General features: G+C 34.2%; 1 protein-coding gene across 2 annotated transcripts; it reads right to left on the bottom strand.

Moving 5' to 3' along the window:
• Positions 1 to 5,519: 5,519 nt before the first annotated feature.
• On the bottom strand, positions 5,520 to 7,375 carry LOC122061462 (protein LATERAL ORGAN BOUNDARIES-like). Of its 2 annotated transcripts, none has more exons than XM_042624724.1 (2): positions 7,061 to 7,375; positions 5,520 to 6,342 (listed from the first exon to the last, which is right to left on the bottom strand). In XM_042624724.1, the coding sequence occupies exon 2, from the start codon at positions 6,314 to 6,316 to the stop codon at positions 5,876 to 5,878; it is 441 nt and encodes a 146-aa protein (XP_042480658.1). In that variant the 5' UTR covers positions 6,317 to 6,342; positions 7,061 to 7,375; the 3' UTR covers positions 5,520 to 5,875. The 2 variants fall into 2 exon arrangements, with proteins under 2 accessions (XP_042480658.1, XP_042480657.1); XM_042624723.1 differs by having other exon boundaries at positions 5,520 to 6,391; positions 7,061 to 7,374.
• Positions 7,376 to 18,034: the final 10,659 nt, after the last annotated feature.

Here is an 18,034-nt window from a genome sequence, read left to right as displayed (position 1 = left end):
TTTTTTTTTTTTTGGTAAAAGAAAACTCATTTTGTTATGTGATTATTTTTAGGTAAGAGGGTACCCTAGGCAAGCGGTATAGGAAATCATATCATTGAGGTGTGATAAAATGATATTTTACATAAGATAGCAGCAAGGTCAATTGTGAGGGAGAGAGATATATAGACATAGAGTTACTCTTACCTAGCATTTTAGAGAACATTTTCCCCAATTTTTATTTGGGGGAATAGAACACTCCCTGGTCGCGTGTTTCCTGTGCCCAAATATAAAAGGAGGAGGAAATGACACCCCCACCCTTGTGAAATATCAAAACCTCATCTGCCCATGTGTGCCCCCTCATTTGTTCCTACACTGGCACAAGCCTCACGGGATTAGGGAGCGTAATTTATTCTTGCATATTTGTGAAATGAGTTGACCTGGCTAAAAGACGTCTTCAGCTCGAGTCTCCCCACGACTAATCTGTTGTATGGGTTAGGTGTGGCTGCATGTAACAGGGGTTTACCCTTTGGGCCTAAATCATAAAATCAGGCAGGTTCGAGGGGCTCATCGTCAACGGAAAAAGAATCTAAGTTGGTTAAAAATTCAGTGATATACTGAAACTCAATCGTATATATGATTTCGGATTCAACCCAATCATATATCTTCTAATATATTGAAATAAGCTTTCTTAGTACTCTTTGATTTTCAATAATTTGTTTTGTTACTTACTCTTGGTATGAAACTTGACGTGTAAAAAAAATAGTTAGGATTTTATCTATTCACAAAATTTCAATCCCATCTAACATGCCATAGAAAAAATGCATAAAATTTGATAGATTCCATGGTAGATGTGTACCAAGCAACCTTCAATAGTGTAGATCCACCCTTAGTAGCAGTAGCCTTTGGGTGACACAATGAGTATCCTCTTCAAAAAATGATGTGGAAGAAAGTCATAAGAAATAAGTAATGTACTACAAGAAATATTGTCGAAAAACAAAAGGTAAAGTTTATGGACTAGTGTAATTGACCTCATCACCTTTGACTCGTGGTAAATTTCAATTCAAATATATCACGCCCAGTGACACAATCTAGATAAGTTTTGTTTTGATTCCGTTTAGTTGCATGTAAAAGGAAGTAAAATCACTTAAAAAACAAAAAAAACGAAAGTTCTATGATCATGATTACGTAATCTTTACTTAAATGGGAAAAGGACAGGTATACTAACAGGTTATCAAATTTAATAACCAAATTTGATATGTTTTGAGTTAGTTACATCATCATTGAGGTAATGATTATAAAAAATTTATTTTATTATTGAAATGATTTTCCTGCAATCAAAGGGAGCCGTCAAGTTTTTTTTTTTTTTCCCTTTCGGTGAAAGGTTCTCTATAAGTTTTGGAAGATTAAGGAAAAGGTTCTATGCATGGTGGAACTTATGATGCAATTTAGATTAGAATTTGACTAACGATGTATCAACATTACCCCTTGTCTACTTAATGGTTTAAATTATTCCATTCCTACTTGTTTGATGGATAAGACACAATTAAAAGTTAATATATATCACTTCCTAGGCCAAACATTTGAGATTAGCCAGAAAATTTTGATGTATATGTAGACAATCCAAATGATGCTCAAACCATTCAAATGGTTTTAATGGCCTAATTAATCAATCCTCGCAGCCATCAAGAGATACCACTTTACATGGCACATTTAAAAAGTCGTTTGTTCTTTTATTCATATTCTTGGCATAGATGGTATTGTTTTTGTTTAAATCATTTTGGTGGGGCATTAATTACAATATTGACATGATTGTTAATATATCAAAAGAACTATTTTTAAGTATCTAAGGCTCTATTTGGTTGCAAGTAAAAGGAAGTGAAGGAAATTAAAATTAGTTTTAACAGGAAACAAAGGGAAGAGGAATAAATGGAAACTTTTACAAACATGACTCCTAATGATTGTGCAAACTACTTAAAACTTTTACCATATTGGTAATTATATTTTAAGACATAATCTTTATTTTGATTGGTTGCAAAGTATAGTAAGATCTAAGGGTCCTTTGAAGCTCCACGATTGCTATGCTTCACTATCTGTTACACAACAATACATGGGTACTTCCATAGCCTATGTTACTGGTAAAATATTTAAACCAAAATAAGTAAGGAAATTGACTCAAAGTTTGAATAAAATATTCTCTTAAATTATTAAAAATGTCATAAGATGGAAATAAATATAAAATTATAAAATGGCATCTTTGTAATTTCATCCAATTCTTCATAAAAAAGGATGATGGTTTGGTCAACTATCATGTGGATGAGTGGATCCCCCATGTACTGTTACGTGGCAGATAGTGAAGCATAATATTTCATTATAATTTTTTTTTTCTCCTAAAATTAATAACCAGATTTGTAATGAGTAGGACTTGGTCATATAATAATGTTAAGTAATGAGTGCAAATATTATTATTTTTATTTTTGTTTAGTTTCATTTGCTTCCTTTTATTTCCCTTGCAACAAGGTGGAGCCCTTACGTTTATAGGTAGGCGATCATATTAAAATGCCAAATGTGTCAATGTTTCCAAATGTATATAACATTGAAGTGAGATCTTGCAACCATATAAGTGGACACCTTGGCGTCGTCTTCTCCGTAGCTAAGTGTGTCAAATGCAAACCGAAATTGTTTATCAAATTCCAATGATCAACCCATTTAAACAAGAATCGATAAACCATTTACTACTTGGTTCAGCTTTGGTTTTAAAAAAAAAATTATGTTTAACTTTAAACCATTGGTTTTGAATCAATTAAAGCTGATTAGAACCAGTATGCTAATTGATTAAAATGCTGACTAGTCATGGTATTCTATCTATGTTGTCTAGCTAGTTTTTGTAGTGGATTTACAATCTGCGTTGTGGCCGTGTCTGAGGGGGAGGGGAGTTCTAGTTTCACAAACTCCTATAGGATTTTAATATTTTCTCAAAATACCTTCTTGATATTGCATCGTTTGCATCTCCATTCTTGCAGTGAATGGATTTTCTCTTTTTTGGTAAAGAATGGATTTTCTTTCACCATATGGGCACTAGATAATTCAGTCCTTATTGTTTTTCTCCTTTTTAACTTTCCATTACAACTGTTCATTTACTCCTTTTAAGTCTTCACAGCTGGGTTTGATGGGTTCTGAAAGGGAACTGTTGCATTCTTCAGTAGATCCAACAAAAGCTTCAGACAGCCATACTTGTTACTGGGCCATGTACTAAATTCACAGGCTGTACAGAAAAAGCTTTCAAGGGAAGAAAACCCATGAAATATTTTTCATTTTCATCAACTCCAATTATGGAAATACCTACAAAACCATGGTTTTAGTGCATGATATTGGAATAAGTTGGTAACAAATCTGTCTGTATCAGATAAAAATACTCCTAATTTTTCTTAAAAATAGATTTTTTTTTTTTTTTTACCCCTGATCTATATCAAACCGATATGGTATCAATCAGGTTTTAGGATCGGAGATATGTCAAATCGATATGGATCGTCCCATCCGATACCAATACTTAGAATCATGCAGAGAAAGAAACTTTTATGAAAGATTTTTTTACTGTGGAAGGGAAATCTCTAGATAAGATTTGGTTTCCCAAATTCAAACCCCTCAGATTCTCAGACTGTGAGTACTGGGCCATCCTTGATTGGCAATTTCAGACAACTCGCCGAGGAATTGGAGAACGATAGATGTGACCCTCGAATGGCAAGAGCAGAGAAGTACTGATCAGTTCACCTTTTTCAATTTTCCCTGTGTGTGTCTGCGTGTGTGTGTGCGTGAGAATGAGAGAGAGAGAGAGAGAAAGAGAGAGAGAGAGAGAGAGAGAGAGAGAGAGAGAGAGAAGAATAATTAAGGCTATGAGGAACTCAAATCACATAACAAATCATTGCTCAGTTGTTTCGGCTATTCATGTATTATTATAGGGTTTGGGAATATAATTAAGGGTTTTCTTTAATAGTTTAACACACGAGATATGAAACACTAGACATTGATCCCTCTGATCAGCACATAATTAGGCATGTGTACCAACCACCAGCTCACCTACATAAGCCATGATTAATTGGTAAAAATAATCCTCAAATGATTGGTTTCATATACACCAATATATCTCTCTCCTTATTTAAGCTATTTTTTTTTTAAATATAAAGATCTCTTTATTTAAGGTCACTGCATGCATATGTGTACTAATATGTGTTTGACTAAACTAATTAATTTGTATATACTTAAAAACAAACATTGAGTACATATTAAGGTAAACCTAATTGTAAAAACGAAAACCTAAGACAATGTAGAAAAGAATGAAAATCACAAAAAAAAATATATATATATATATATATATATATATAAAGGATTTACATGGTTTGATAAGATTGACTACGTCCATGGTGAGGTGAAATGAGATTTGTTTCACTATCAATGGAGAATAGAATTACAGCTGCTCGTCCTCATGCCATCATCTCAATACAAATATATAATGCAACCCTACATAACCACATAATATAAATATAAATCCACAAATCTATGTGAGAAAATACAAGACATCATATCCTCACGCTAATTCCTCCCCTCCCCCCCCCCCCTCCCACCACAGAGAGAGAGTTAGAGAGAGTTTACTGCTTTGTCTGAAGAGGTGTTGGGATAGTAACAGACTGACAGTGAAGGATTGGCAATTTTTGTCAAAGAGAAGTGTTGTTGACAATAGTGAAAAGTAAGGAGAGGAGTAGGGAGGGGAAGAGAAAGGTGAAAGTCACATTGCATGTTCGAGTTGCAATTAATAATTCTTCTGATGGAAGAATCTTCATCAGTCCTTCACATGGCAGATCAATCCCTTTATGAATCCTATAAGATTAGGGAACTGTAACTGATCACTGTTTCAGATAATGACAGGATACAAAGAAAGTCTGGAGCTGAGGTTCACAAGCAGCACAAGTTAAACAGAAAGAAGAAAGAAGAAGAAGAAGCTGCAGCACTAGCAGAACAAAAGTCAATAAATTTACAGTGCCATGCATCAGTTTTTGAGTTCTAAGAAACATAAAATCAAGAAGAAATAAAACAAAGGGAGAGCACTTCTAAATTTTATATTGGGTATATAGAACTGAGACAAAGATCTTCCAATACTGAAGCTAATCTTGGATTTAATTAATCCAATAACAAAGACTGACAGTTGGGCAAAACGTTTTTAACTGAATCTTGAAATACTTTAATATAAGATTCCTGAAATCAAGGCCTACACCTTAGCTTAGCTAGTTAATTAGCTCATTAGCTTGGACAATTGGTTCTGATTCCTTGAACTTGGAGTAGAATAAGTAAACTAAAGACTAATATTAACAATGACATAATCTACACAAACCTAAACACATAGCCAGACAAATCCTACTTAGATGAGGTCTCCCCTACCCCTCCTTTCATGAAAAAAAAAAATTTCTCTTTCCTTTGGAACATAAACAAACCAAAGAGAACATGGACTAGCTAGAATTGAATTCATTCCAAGAGAGAGAGAGAGAGAATTCTAGAATTGCACTATATTCACAAGTGATCACACAGAAGAACATTAATTGATAATTCACTTCTTAACAAATGATAATACACCCAGTAATAGACCATGTTGGTTATACAGATGGCCTTTCAAACTCGTACCTCACATTTGAACACTCATATAGAATCTTAATTAAGCCTTATAAACCAAGCAAACTAAAGTTGCCACAAGCATCTATCTAATTAAGAACACTCCATACCTAAGAATTATATATGTAAATAAGCTAGCTAGAGTGCTAGACTTCACAAATCACAAATTAAAAAGACCACTATACCATACCATGAGATATAGATCATGGCCATCTGATTCAAATTTTCTTCTCAACCATCATGAATCATCTCCAGAAGGATTATCAGGCCATGTAGGAGGAGGGTATGGAAGAGGAAAACCAGAAGAAGCCTGGTAAAAAGAACCTTCTCCTCCATCACCAACCCTTCTACCAAAATCTGCAGACCTATGTGCCGGCAATGGTGCCGGAATTTCGCTGCAGGCATAGCGAATCAGATCAGCATTAGCAGCATCTAATTCCTTCTGGAGCCTTTGAACCTGATTTTGCAACACTGAGATAGCCCCCACACAGCCATAAACTGGATCCTTCATTCGTGCTTCGGCTTCATAGGCTAGGGAGTTCACTGCATCATCTCTTTGATGTGGGGGAAGCTCGTTGAGTAGCTTTGTTACATTACTGGCACCAAAGATCTTGTGGACATTCGCGAATTTCTGTGGCTCTTCGGGAGGGAAATAGGGTGCAAAGATGCAACCGGGCATGCATTTCCTTCTTAAGAACTTACAGGCTGCACATGGTGACCCAGAAGAGCTTGATGAAGCCATCTTTAATTATTGCTGTGAACATGATATATATAAACCAGTAAACAAATCAACCATGAAATCAAATTCTTCTCCTTTACTAAAGAATTCAAGATTTCATGTATAGAAAATTAGAGTTGAGTTGCACCAACATAAGAGCTGCCTTTCTGTTATTCTCATTTTCTCTTTTCCTGTTTATTTATCTTTTCTCAGATCTCCTTATAGCAGCTTTGGAAGAATTCAGGATTAACTTTATCATATTTTCTTGAATTTATAAAGGAGTAATTTTATCCACTCTATGGTTTTTTCTTCTGCAATTTCTCCATTTTCCTTCATCTTTTATCTAAATATATCCACACCAGCCATTGAAGGTACACATAATTTGGGGACTGATTTTGTCTTTTCATTGTTACATCTCTTTCTTTTTCTCTTTCTCTCTGAGAATCCTTCATTTCATGGAATTTAGTTGCACCAACTACCATATATCGCAACTAGATCCCTGTACAACTAGTTGAACATGGGATCTAGCTATTAAGATGACATGAACACTTGTTATGCTACCAGTAAACATAACAACCCTAAATCAGAGCCTGAAACCATAGGTCATGTGGTATCTCTATAGCTCACCCAACCACCCCTTTCACCCCCAAAGAAAAATAAAAAGAAGAAAAAAAAGGGTCAAAAAGGGCATCTGCATGTGCTTACCTGTTTGTGATCTAGGCTTCTTGATCAGAAGAGAATAAGGGTATATGGTACCTTTTTTCCCTTGTGTGAGATCTTTCAAGACCTGTTATTTCATTCTTTCCAGATCAATGAAACTGTTGACATTGAATGATAACAGTTTATGATGTTTCATCACTGAAGTTGATCAGTCATGAAAAAGGAAACCCTAATTGGAGAAGGAAGGCAGAAACTTTCAGTATAGCTAAAAGGAAGGGAGAGCTGGGGGAGAGAAGGCAAAGAGCATTAATTTAGTGTATGGAGAATGAAAGAGAAAGGACAAGGGTTAAATAAATTGGAGAGTGGAGGAGGTACACTAAAAAAGGATGACTATGACAGTGTTCTTATTTTATCAAGTCTATGGGATGTAACCCATGTCCCCCTTCTGGTCTTCTCCCTTTTTCTTCACATATTGACCCTTAATGCTCATTATCTAATTTAACTTTAAACAAATTCAAACAACAATAATCATGATAAAATAAGGAGATCATCAATTAAATAGAAGAAAAGGTTCATCTTAATATTGTACGTAATCTAATCTTCTGAAAGTAGAATTATTTCAAACACCGATAAGAAGGCATAGACGCGTAGTTGCATCCGGTATTTTCGGTGTATTTTATGCAGTTAATTAATTAACTTTCCACAATCTCCTACTGTGAGTGTATGGTAGATGCTTATGTGGTGAAGATATCTGTATAATGGAGATGAGAGGTATATCTTCTCGGTTTGCCTCCAATTGTGTATAACTATTATCCATTGGATTGAAAGCTAAGTTCAAAATTATTTTGGTGAGAGTTGGTCACATAAGAAGAATTCTTTCTTTGTACTTGTGGTGCAGGCATGGCTTGAAATAACCATGTCCATTTTCCATTTGTTGAAAGCAACTATGTTCCAAAATTTCCAATGAAAGCAACCAGTCAAAAGATTGTTTCAGCCCTGAAAGGGTAGTTATTGTTCTGTAATAATACTGCATAAAACAAGAGAGATTTTCTTAAATGTTTTAGGCATAAACTAAAAACATTGTTGGGAGCTGAAAAAAGTTGATTAATTTCTATCTGGGTTTTATTAATTTCTACATCAAGAGTGCTTAATACAGTTAAACTGATGGTGACCATGTCGGCTATTGTAACTGAAAATTTTATGATGGAAATTTTTTCACTAGTTGCTTTCATTTGTATATATATAGTGGGCAACTTTTTTATTAATTAATTTTTGGTGATATACCATTAGCAAAAGGGGTAGTATCTTGGCAACTTTATGAGGTGCTTAAGATAATTAATCTGATAATAAATAACATATTGAGTTCTTCCCACACATTATATTTGATTAATTTGATAGTCAAGGAAGTTTCCTGTTTTGGTTAATAGACATTATTAATTAGATCATTATAGTTACTAATTAATAATTTTCTTATTATAATTCAGTGGATATGGACAACAAGGAATAATAGTAGGTCCATTACCCTTGAAATATTAGGGTATAATTCAAATACCAGAGTACTAATTCTTCAGATAGCATATCTTCCAATATGTGCATCTTTCTTGCTTTGCCCTTAATTTATTTCTGAGGCTTGAACAGTACTACAGTAGATCCAAAGGTTAAGGTCTCATTGTGACTCTTGATTTGATTAATCACTTGCAACAATGGACACAAGATGGTGGAAGTATTGATCCTTCCAGGAGGATCAGAACTATATATGTACTGAGGCAATTGTAATAATGAACTGGTAATTAGCTTAATTGGTTGGTAAATTTCCAAGCCTTTCTTCATAGATCTTTCCACAGGTTCTCACCATACATAGGTATTTGGATTAAATAAAAGAAGGGGGAAAAATAGTGAATGAATGAAAAATTTATCCTTTTTCTTTTGGTAAAAAGAAAAGCCAATAATTTGGAAATTCTCAGTCTGAAACCAGGAACTCAATGCCTGCAATACTTTATTTTTCTTAGATTTTTTTTATACGTAAATATCACTTTATGGGAAAAAAAATTACAGACGATAATATATGGAACAGTCAGAATCATTTTTTACAAAAAACAATATATAGTCTGCGCCAATATATGTAAGAATATAATGTAATGGCAGTGAATATAAGACTTATCTACTCTTGAGTTGTAGTTGTATGTTATCAATGTAGAATTGCACGGCACCAAAGATGAATGATAGTGGAGATAGGAAGTATCAAACGATATTATCCTTAGATTTTAAATGCCCTAATATCTACACATTGGGTTGACCATGCATTTATACCTCCAAGATAAAGCAACTCCGTCTCAATCATAAAAGGTGCAACCCTAAATGTGATTATATATATAGGGAAGTCTGAAGGTTATACTCATTATTGAGACATAAAGAATAAATGGTTTTACATAGAAACTCCGAATACTGATTATACAAAAACTTACAAGAATAGAATACAGACTTAGAAGAATAGAAACACTGTTGTTTGTGTAGAACAAAATACAAAGACTTGATTAAAAGAACAGAAGCACTCTCTGGTCTTGTTGTTAATGACTTGTCAAAAATTCAAAAATGCCTAGCATATATAGACAACGTGTACCTTTCCACATATGGGTGTATTTGTTCATATATGTATAGATATACTGTCTATATGTGTACAAGAATCCTTGTATACATACAAATATGTCTATACACCCTTTTATAGGTGTAGACCCACACTACACCCATTCTCAATCACACACCTAACCCAACTTGGTACGAGAAATATTTTGAAACTTTGAAACTTTGAAACATATAAAATCCAACAATATATATGCTGGAAATAGCTCAACAGCAGTATATCAACAAGATGTATAATTGCATTCATTAAATGTTGCACCGTCAAAGCCCTCCTTTCACACTTCTTGTTAGTATGTCAATATCTAGCTTTGAGTCTGATCTGATAAATATCTTTTGGATATTCTTTTCCACACATAGCACCAAGACTTAGTTCATTAATTTGCGCCTTGCTTGTTGAAGCTTGGCCTGATATTTGTACTCAAGTTCGAGTTCCCCCTTTCCTACTCCCCTCTGGATCCATCGGGCGTCCAATCTCACTTCCGGCTACCATAGTGGTGGGCCCACCTTGAAAACGCCCCCTCTCCAGAAAAAAAAACAAGAGATATGCCTAATTGCTTCAAGAAATATTGTAGGTCATGTTTTAAAGTGCCTTGTGATATCTCACGATCCACTAAATTGGGTTACACCATTTTGCAGCTCCTATTTGCATATTATGAAACTTTAACCATATTAAATGAAATTTTCAGTTCTTTTATGCGTCTGTGTGATTTGGTAAATCTATTTGCGTTTGTGGAGTCTTTATTAAGGATGAAATGATGCTAAATATGAATTTATCAAAGGCTTACATGCATGCATATTATATAATACACTTTATGGAAGCACTCATTTATAAAAGAAAGAAAAGCAAACCTATATCATTTAGGAGTTGCTTAGGCAGGTATAGGACGGGGGAATTTTTTTTTGGGTTCACATGTACACATCAGGCCCACCATATCTCGAGTTGACAATTAACAAAATAAAATGTATAACCAGCTTTAATTATCTTATAAATCTATATGCTAATATATTCTGCATATTAACCTAAAATCAAGTATATTTATTATTAAAGAAAAAACCCTCAAATCATACATGCGATGGCCCTTGCTTGAAAATAAATATTAGGGAGAAAGTTCTCTGAGCAAGCGGCATAAAGAAGAAGAGAGAAAATATAGAGATATGTACTAGCATACCTTCCCCAACGGCTCAAAGAATAACATATATTCCCTAAATGTTAAAAGGAGAAGGTTTCTTGCGCCACACCAATTTTGGTATGATAAAAGGGTTCATCTACAAGGTTCTAGATGTTTATGGAAGAGAGATAAAATGTCAGTGTAGGACTTGTATGATTAGAATGTGAGATGGCATGGAAAGATATCTCTGCATTGTCCGCGCGCATCTTTTTCCGACATTAAAAAGAAAACCAAAACTTTGAACATTCTTTACAAGTTTACGAAAGTGCCCATGTGGGTCAGCAAAAAGTAGTAGAGTTTGGTATTGAGCAACGGTCAAGAAGATAGCAAGTCACATATTTTAGTTTTGCAAAAGTTAGGGTTTTCTTTTTGGTAAAATGATTGAATATAATTTCTATAATCAGTTTAAAGGTACATGAATCTACTTTACACAATCTAGTGTGATATACATGTATCACTTTCTTATAATGGGTATAATTCCCTTATCATTACAAGAATTAAATGTAAGAGTATCATATAACAATAGCCCCCTCCTCGTCTCCTTTACTTGATTATAATCATGGCATGGTATGGTAGCTTAAGGTTGTTGGGATAAGATATAGAAGCAAATACCTGCATATATATATATAAAGCTACAAATTAAGACATTGTTTAAAGGACACTTTTCTCTCTCTCTTTCTTCCTCCTCTCAACTAGAGGTACTGCCCTGCAGCTTGCTTGAGTTCTTAAAGCACTCCATGTGGAATAGATTACGTTTGGGTCATCAACCAAAGTAGAATGATTAAGGGGAATAACATATATAAACTAGACTAAGTATTGCTTTCTTATCAAAATAAATAAATAAATAAATAAATATTGCTCCAACTATAAGAAACATGTTCACTGGTTGATGCTTGATAGTCCATTCTATTCTATTGAGTGTTTTGCCAAGTTGACATTCTGTTATGATTGCCCGCATTTGAAAAGAGAGAAACTTCCGTTTATTTCGTAGAAGACGAGCATCATTAAGGACATCATTACTAATGTAGAGGATAAGTATAGAATTGTTACTCCGAAGAAGTGAAAATCCCATAAGAACCTCTATCTTGTTCGGGCTTAGTAGTCTTTTGTGGCCTTCCGGGTCTTGGTTCCTCCTTGTGGCTGATCAGCTTGGCCGCCTTGCTATTGTAATGGTTTTCTCTCTCTTCCAATAAATTGATATTACCTATAAAGAAGAAGAAGAAGGGAAAAAAAAAACTGTTCTAAAAATCATTTTGGTGAATTGGATGAAAGATTTCCTTTTCCATCTTCATTTCGGTTGTCCATTTGTTTCCATGTAATAAAATAGTTTAAAAAAAAAAATCTTGTTAAATAGGATTAATTCTCCGTTGTTTATTTCAACATCAAAAAAATTAAAAAATTAAAAAATTAAATAAATAAATAAGAACTTCTACTTCTTGTTCAGAAATGAGGAGCCCATCTTATCTGGATCGAGAGGCATAAGCCTTAATTGGTGAGTTGATTAGGGCTGGTCCTTGTTTTTGGTGGAGTTTTGGTTTTTGGTTTGGTTTGGTTAGTACCTTTTAGACTTTGTAGTCTTATGTGGCCTTTTGAGTCTTGGGTTCCTCCTTGTGGCTAATCAGCTTGACTACCTTGCTATTATAATTGTTTTCTTTCTTTTTTAATAAATTGATGTTACCTATAAAATTTTTAAAATATTGTTCGAAAAATCATTCTGGTGAATTGGATGATAGGACAGGCCTAGAGATGCAAAAGTACACTTTCCATCTTCATTTTGATTCTCCCTTTTTTTTTTTTTTTTTCTTCATATAAAAAAGTAAAAAAGAAAATTCATTGTTAAAAAATATATCCAAAAAAAAATAATATATATGTGTATGAAGAAAACATGTTAAATATTATATACATGGAAAATTTTACAATGAAAAAAAGACCGAATTTTCTTTCACCATGGGAATTGGTAGCACCGAATGGAGACCAAAAGTCCAATCATTTGGTCACTTCACTTGTTAAGTAGGAATTCATCATTCCTTCATGGAAAATTTTCACCATTAAAAGAATAGGGTTGATTGATATAAATAATAGGCTAATAGTATTTATAGAATAAGGACTTGTAGTTGAATTCTTCCTTAAAATATCCAACCTAAAAGTTCAAACAATTAGGTGAAAGGACTCATAAATATACAAGATACCATGCAAATTTCTAGCACAAAAGCTCAAACTATGAAGAGAAAAAAGACCTCCAGGCACCAGATAAACAGAAAGGAAGTGCCCCCCCCCCCCCCCAAAAAAATTAAAAAAAAATCATGGTTTAAGGGTATACCCTCATAGGGTACCCTTTTCACAGGCAAAAGGTAAATAAGGCCCAAAGGGAGGAAGAGAAATATCTAGGGCACAAACAGCAAACATCATTCTTCCCACCCATGATATACAAGATTCTGATTATTCTTAACCACACAGAAGCCTAAAACCAACAGCCCTATGGGAAGGTAGCTAGGCTTTTTCAGAAAGACATCTAATGGACCATGATCACTCACATCCACTCCTATACATTCCAAGCAAGGTGAATTCACGTAGTACGTTTTTTTTTTTAATATTTATAAATATGTTTTATTGTACCCATAAAGCATGGACGGTGCAAGAATGCTAAGGCTAGCTACTTGTTTACTTTTCCCTTGTAAGGGATAGGAATGGGTCTACTGGGCGTGTCGTCTAGTAAATGGATATGGACAACCCAAGAATCTTACAACGTGGCAGATGATGTGGCAGTAACTAAAGATGGGTTCCACTTGTTTTCACTTTTCAACTCATTTTTCTTGTATTATTAGAGATATGGATGTTGAGAACTGGTGTAGAGCTGGTATTGAACTTAAAGGGCAGGAACTTCTTCCTAATTCAGAAATGGGGGGGTTCATCCAATGTGGCAATGTGGGTTGAGAGTAGTAAAGTCCTATGGCTGATCTTTTGTGGTTTACTTTAATTGTGCAACATGGAAAGATGATATGACAATTTCAAGATTGGATAAATAGGGCATGATTCAGATTGACCATTGGTCAAATTTTAAAATCAAATTCAATCATATACTCCTATATATTGATATATTTTTATGTATCCAATTTTTTTCTGTTGCTGACTATATTCAAAAGTTTTATTTTATTATTTTCAAATTTTATTTTACCCTATGACTACTGGACTTGACATGATGAGGATGAGCTTCTAAACTCGTTGGCATTGGCGAGTAGCGACAACTAGTCAGTGGAAGTCTAGCGTAATTCCAAAGATTGATCGGATGTTCGACCCTCCTTACCCCTTCCATTTCCAAGGAATAGTTGTAAGTAGTATTAGTAGTGGTAGTAGTAGTTAATAAATGGGCGTTGGCCCCTTGTGGATCCTCGTCAGGTTCCATTGTGGATTAAACAAAAAACCATTTTGCACTTGACAAGACAATTGGGAGTCTTAGGCCTTACCCGTACAGAAAATGTTTGCTCTTTCTTATCAACCCATGTGGCAAACAATAAGACTAGAAATTTTTACTTTAAAAAAAAAAAAAAAAAATGACTACAAGAAATGGATTGGGGAGAGTTTTTTGTCCCGAAGTACTGAAGCACGATTCTTACATTAGCGCATGGCCAATGAAAGTACATGTAAAAGCATCAATAAAGCAGGCATTATTACCTTTCATAGGGGGTTGGGAAGTCATTTTGCCCCCCATGTGCTTAGGCGCAACCCCACGCTCCTTCACAGAAAACATTTTCCTTTTTTTATGGGAGAAAAAGTTTTTTGAGCCAAAGGTGTAAGATGCACTAGAATTTATGTCGGTCAGTCTCTTCCTCACATGAAATGACTTTGGTACCTTGCTATGGATGATACATTTTTACCACATCCTATTGATGAGCTTTCCTATACCACTTACTCAAAAAAAACACTTTCCCTTTTTTTTAAATTAGAATGAAAACCATTTTGGAAGAGGAGGAAAATAGAAGTTGTCTAATAAATAGACCATACGGTATATAACCCACTAATTTAACATGTTGCTTATCCAAAATATTCTCTATCCGTGGTCAAAATAATAAAAATTATTTCTATGTAACTAGGAAAACTGTTAGTGTTTAAACCGATTTGGTGAAAAACTCTTTCCTTCTTAAATTAAATTCCTGCTCAGGGAAACAAAAAGACAAGGTCTCACAGAAGTCCAAGCCAGAGGGTGGGTTATCAAAACATCATATTCAATCTTCTAAAAGTATTACAAAGTCATACTAAACTTTTTTTTGGTAAAGAGAAACTTTATTGAAGATTGAAACACAGCTTCATATACAAGAGAGTGTGGAGCTAACGAGTGGAATGTAGCCAAATTATCTTACTTAGAATAGAGAAGGCCTTCCTAACTAGGGTATACGTTACATGGTTAGCCTCCCCAGACACATTAATGAATTCACCTTAAACAAAACGATGAAAAATGTGAGCAAAGTCACTGAGAATTGGCAAGCTCAACTTCAAAAGGGTAGATCAACTTGCTTTGACAAACATGCATAGAGTTTCCTAATTTTACAAGACAAAAAAGGACTGAACCTAATTTTTTATAATCCCATAACCAAAATGACATTTAGTTGTTGTCTGGTTGTAGCCAAGTAACTGCAATGCCTGTGGCAACCAAAGAAATAAAGTCTTAAAGGATATTTTAGAAAATATTAAAACCTAGGAGGATATTTGTGAACTCTAGGGAAAGTGAATTATTTCATTTCTTGCTGCAACGTTGCTGGCAGCCAAAATTTTCCCCATATCAAATCCTTGTTTAGTAAAGGTCACACTATGGCCGAACCATTAGGAGTGGATAGGTATGGATAGTTTGGCCACATTGCCATTTGTACCATCTCCAAAGGTTTCTAAGGGCCTTGGGCCGTGGTCATTTTTTTTAGCTAATTAATCTACAAAAAAATTGAGAAGAAGTTATTGGAATTTTTTTTTTGTGATGGGGGGAGGGGGAGTGAGATATTAATAACTAAAATTAAAAAAAAAATTAAGCCCTAAAATTTTCTTAAAGTATATTATATTAAGGATTAAGTTTTTTTCAGCCTTGAGAAGAGAGAATCTCCCTACTTCATGATTAAACTCTTATGTCATCATTAACTCACATCTCCAATTGTCTAATATTAAAATTATTCTTTCCATGTTAATTAAAATATTCATATTAATTTCTATATTAGGGAGATTATCTTTCAACATGGTTGAAGAGAAACTAAATCACTAAATCTTTAAATTAAACTCATTTTTTTTTTATTCTCTCCTAAAAGAAGACATGATGAAGTCACCTTCTTGTAAATTAAAAGAACAAGCTTATCTCAAAATAAATAAATTATGGGTCATCCATTTGACAAGCAAGTCACCCACTTGATAGTCTTGATGAGACAATAGCTAACATCTATTGTTGGTAGAAATTGACATGGATTGTCTATATTAAGATTTTCAAAATATTCTTCAGAATGTGAACTTAATGAATCCCATCACTCTTACAATTGAGTCTGTCCAAAAACCGTTAATGATGGATTCATTTACACACTCTTTTTTTCCTTTTTTTCCTTTTTTTTCTAAAGTGAGGAAGTGAGAATTGTTTAGTCTCACATTGCTTATGAAAGAGAGTAGTGTAAAATTATAAAATATGGAAAAATGTTGGGTATGCCATCAATATCAAGTATGTTAGCACCTATTGTGTCTATCTCTCTCTTTCTTTTTTTTAAAATGACCTTCATATCCTTCCTGAATGTTGCTTCATCATGTGATCCTATTAGTGCTATCCACTAACATACTTGATATTGACAACATACCTATCCCTCTCTCATAAATATATATAATAGTATATTGTATAATGACATCCACAACGATAGAGTTATTTAAAGGGAATGCTTACTCTCCTCTTTTGTCTAAGGGGGTGTTGGGTTTGTTTTCTTACATGCGAACCAAGTAGAGCCGAGGCCAGGCAAGGCAAGGTCAGGCCTTATTGTGGGTGAAGTTTCGTTTTTTGCTCCGAACCAGATTTGGTTCTAGTGCTTCACCAAGATGCAATAATTTCAATTGATGGCCATTTGGTGAATGAAAGACAAGTCTGTCTCTCATAATATTATTGTTACGTTTTCACAATAGTATATTTTTCCCTTATTATTTATATAAGTAGGACACAAAATGTAGTGGATGTATAATTCCATGATTTGATCTAGGGTCAACAGACGTCTTCAGCTCGAGTCTCCTCTCGATTGATTTGTTATACGGGTTAGATGTGGTTGCATGTAATGGAGGTGTACTCTTGGGTATGAACCGTAAAACTGGATAGATTCGAAGGGTTCTTCATTAGCAACAAGAACCCAAAATCAGATTCGAATTGATCAAAACAAATTTTGATCAGATCAAATCAACCAAGATCGGTGAGAAATCATCAAAATTGACTCAAAATTAACCTAACCTTAGATTTTAAAATAGGATTGACCAATATCAGATCTGCCATCCAACTGATCCGATTCATATTTTTAAAGACCTGGTCGGATGATGGTTTTAGGTATTAATATTAGATCAATCATATTGTATCGTTATTGATTGAGACTGATCTCAATACCTAGCCGATCGAAATCAGGTATCACAATTAGAATGAGGGTAAAATCATAAAATAAAATAAAAATCTTATCAACAAATATAAATCATCAAATCTAGGATCATTATCATATCAATATCAATAAATATCAATACTGATTTAATATCGGAAAACTAAATCCTTGGATGGGACACATATCTTGAATAGGTATGCATTTTTATTTTTTAAGAAGTATATGCATCCCAAAACATATCAATTTAGGAGAGATATGGCAATCACAAGTGCGGTGCCGAAAAAGGCCAAAAAAGGTAAAAAGGAAGAAGAAAGGCAGTCAACAAGTAGGTTCCACAAAATTACCAATCAAAAATCCAATTCGACCGTTATCTTAACGAGTCATGCCCCTAACTCCCCCTTTGTCTGCGGTCCCTAAACAAAACCTGAAAAATAAAGTTACAAAATGTGGGATCCCACACACTTTTTTTACCAATCAAAGATTCAACAAAGTCACCCCAAAAATTTTGACAAGACCTCATCCATACCCCACGCGCCTATGTTTTCAGTACCTATACAAAAACCTAAATCGATGTGAAGTATGACTAACCCCATTCCTCCCCCTTCCCCAAACCTTAATTT

Source organism: Macadamia integrifolia, chromosome 14, assembly GCF_013358625.1.
Source record: "Macadamia integrifolia cultivar HAES 741 chromosome 14, SCU_Mint_v3, whole genome shotgun sequence".
Taxonomy (NCBI): domain Eukaryota; kingdom Viridiplantae; phylum Streptophyta; class Magnoliopsida; order Proteales; family Proteaceae; genus Macadamia; species Macadamia integrifolia.
The sequence above is the reverse complement of the archived record's forward strand: the minus strand, read 5'-3'. Positions and strand labels throughout refer to the sequence as shown.

Bases quoted from the DNA above. Each gene is read 5' to 3' on its own strand.
- LOC122061462 (XM_042624723.1), bottom strand. From the start codon at position 6,379: ATGGCTTCATCAAGCTCTTCTGGGTCACCATGTGCAGCCTGTAAGTTC.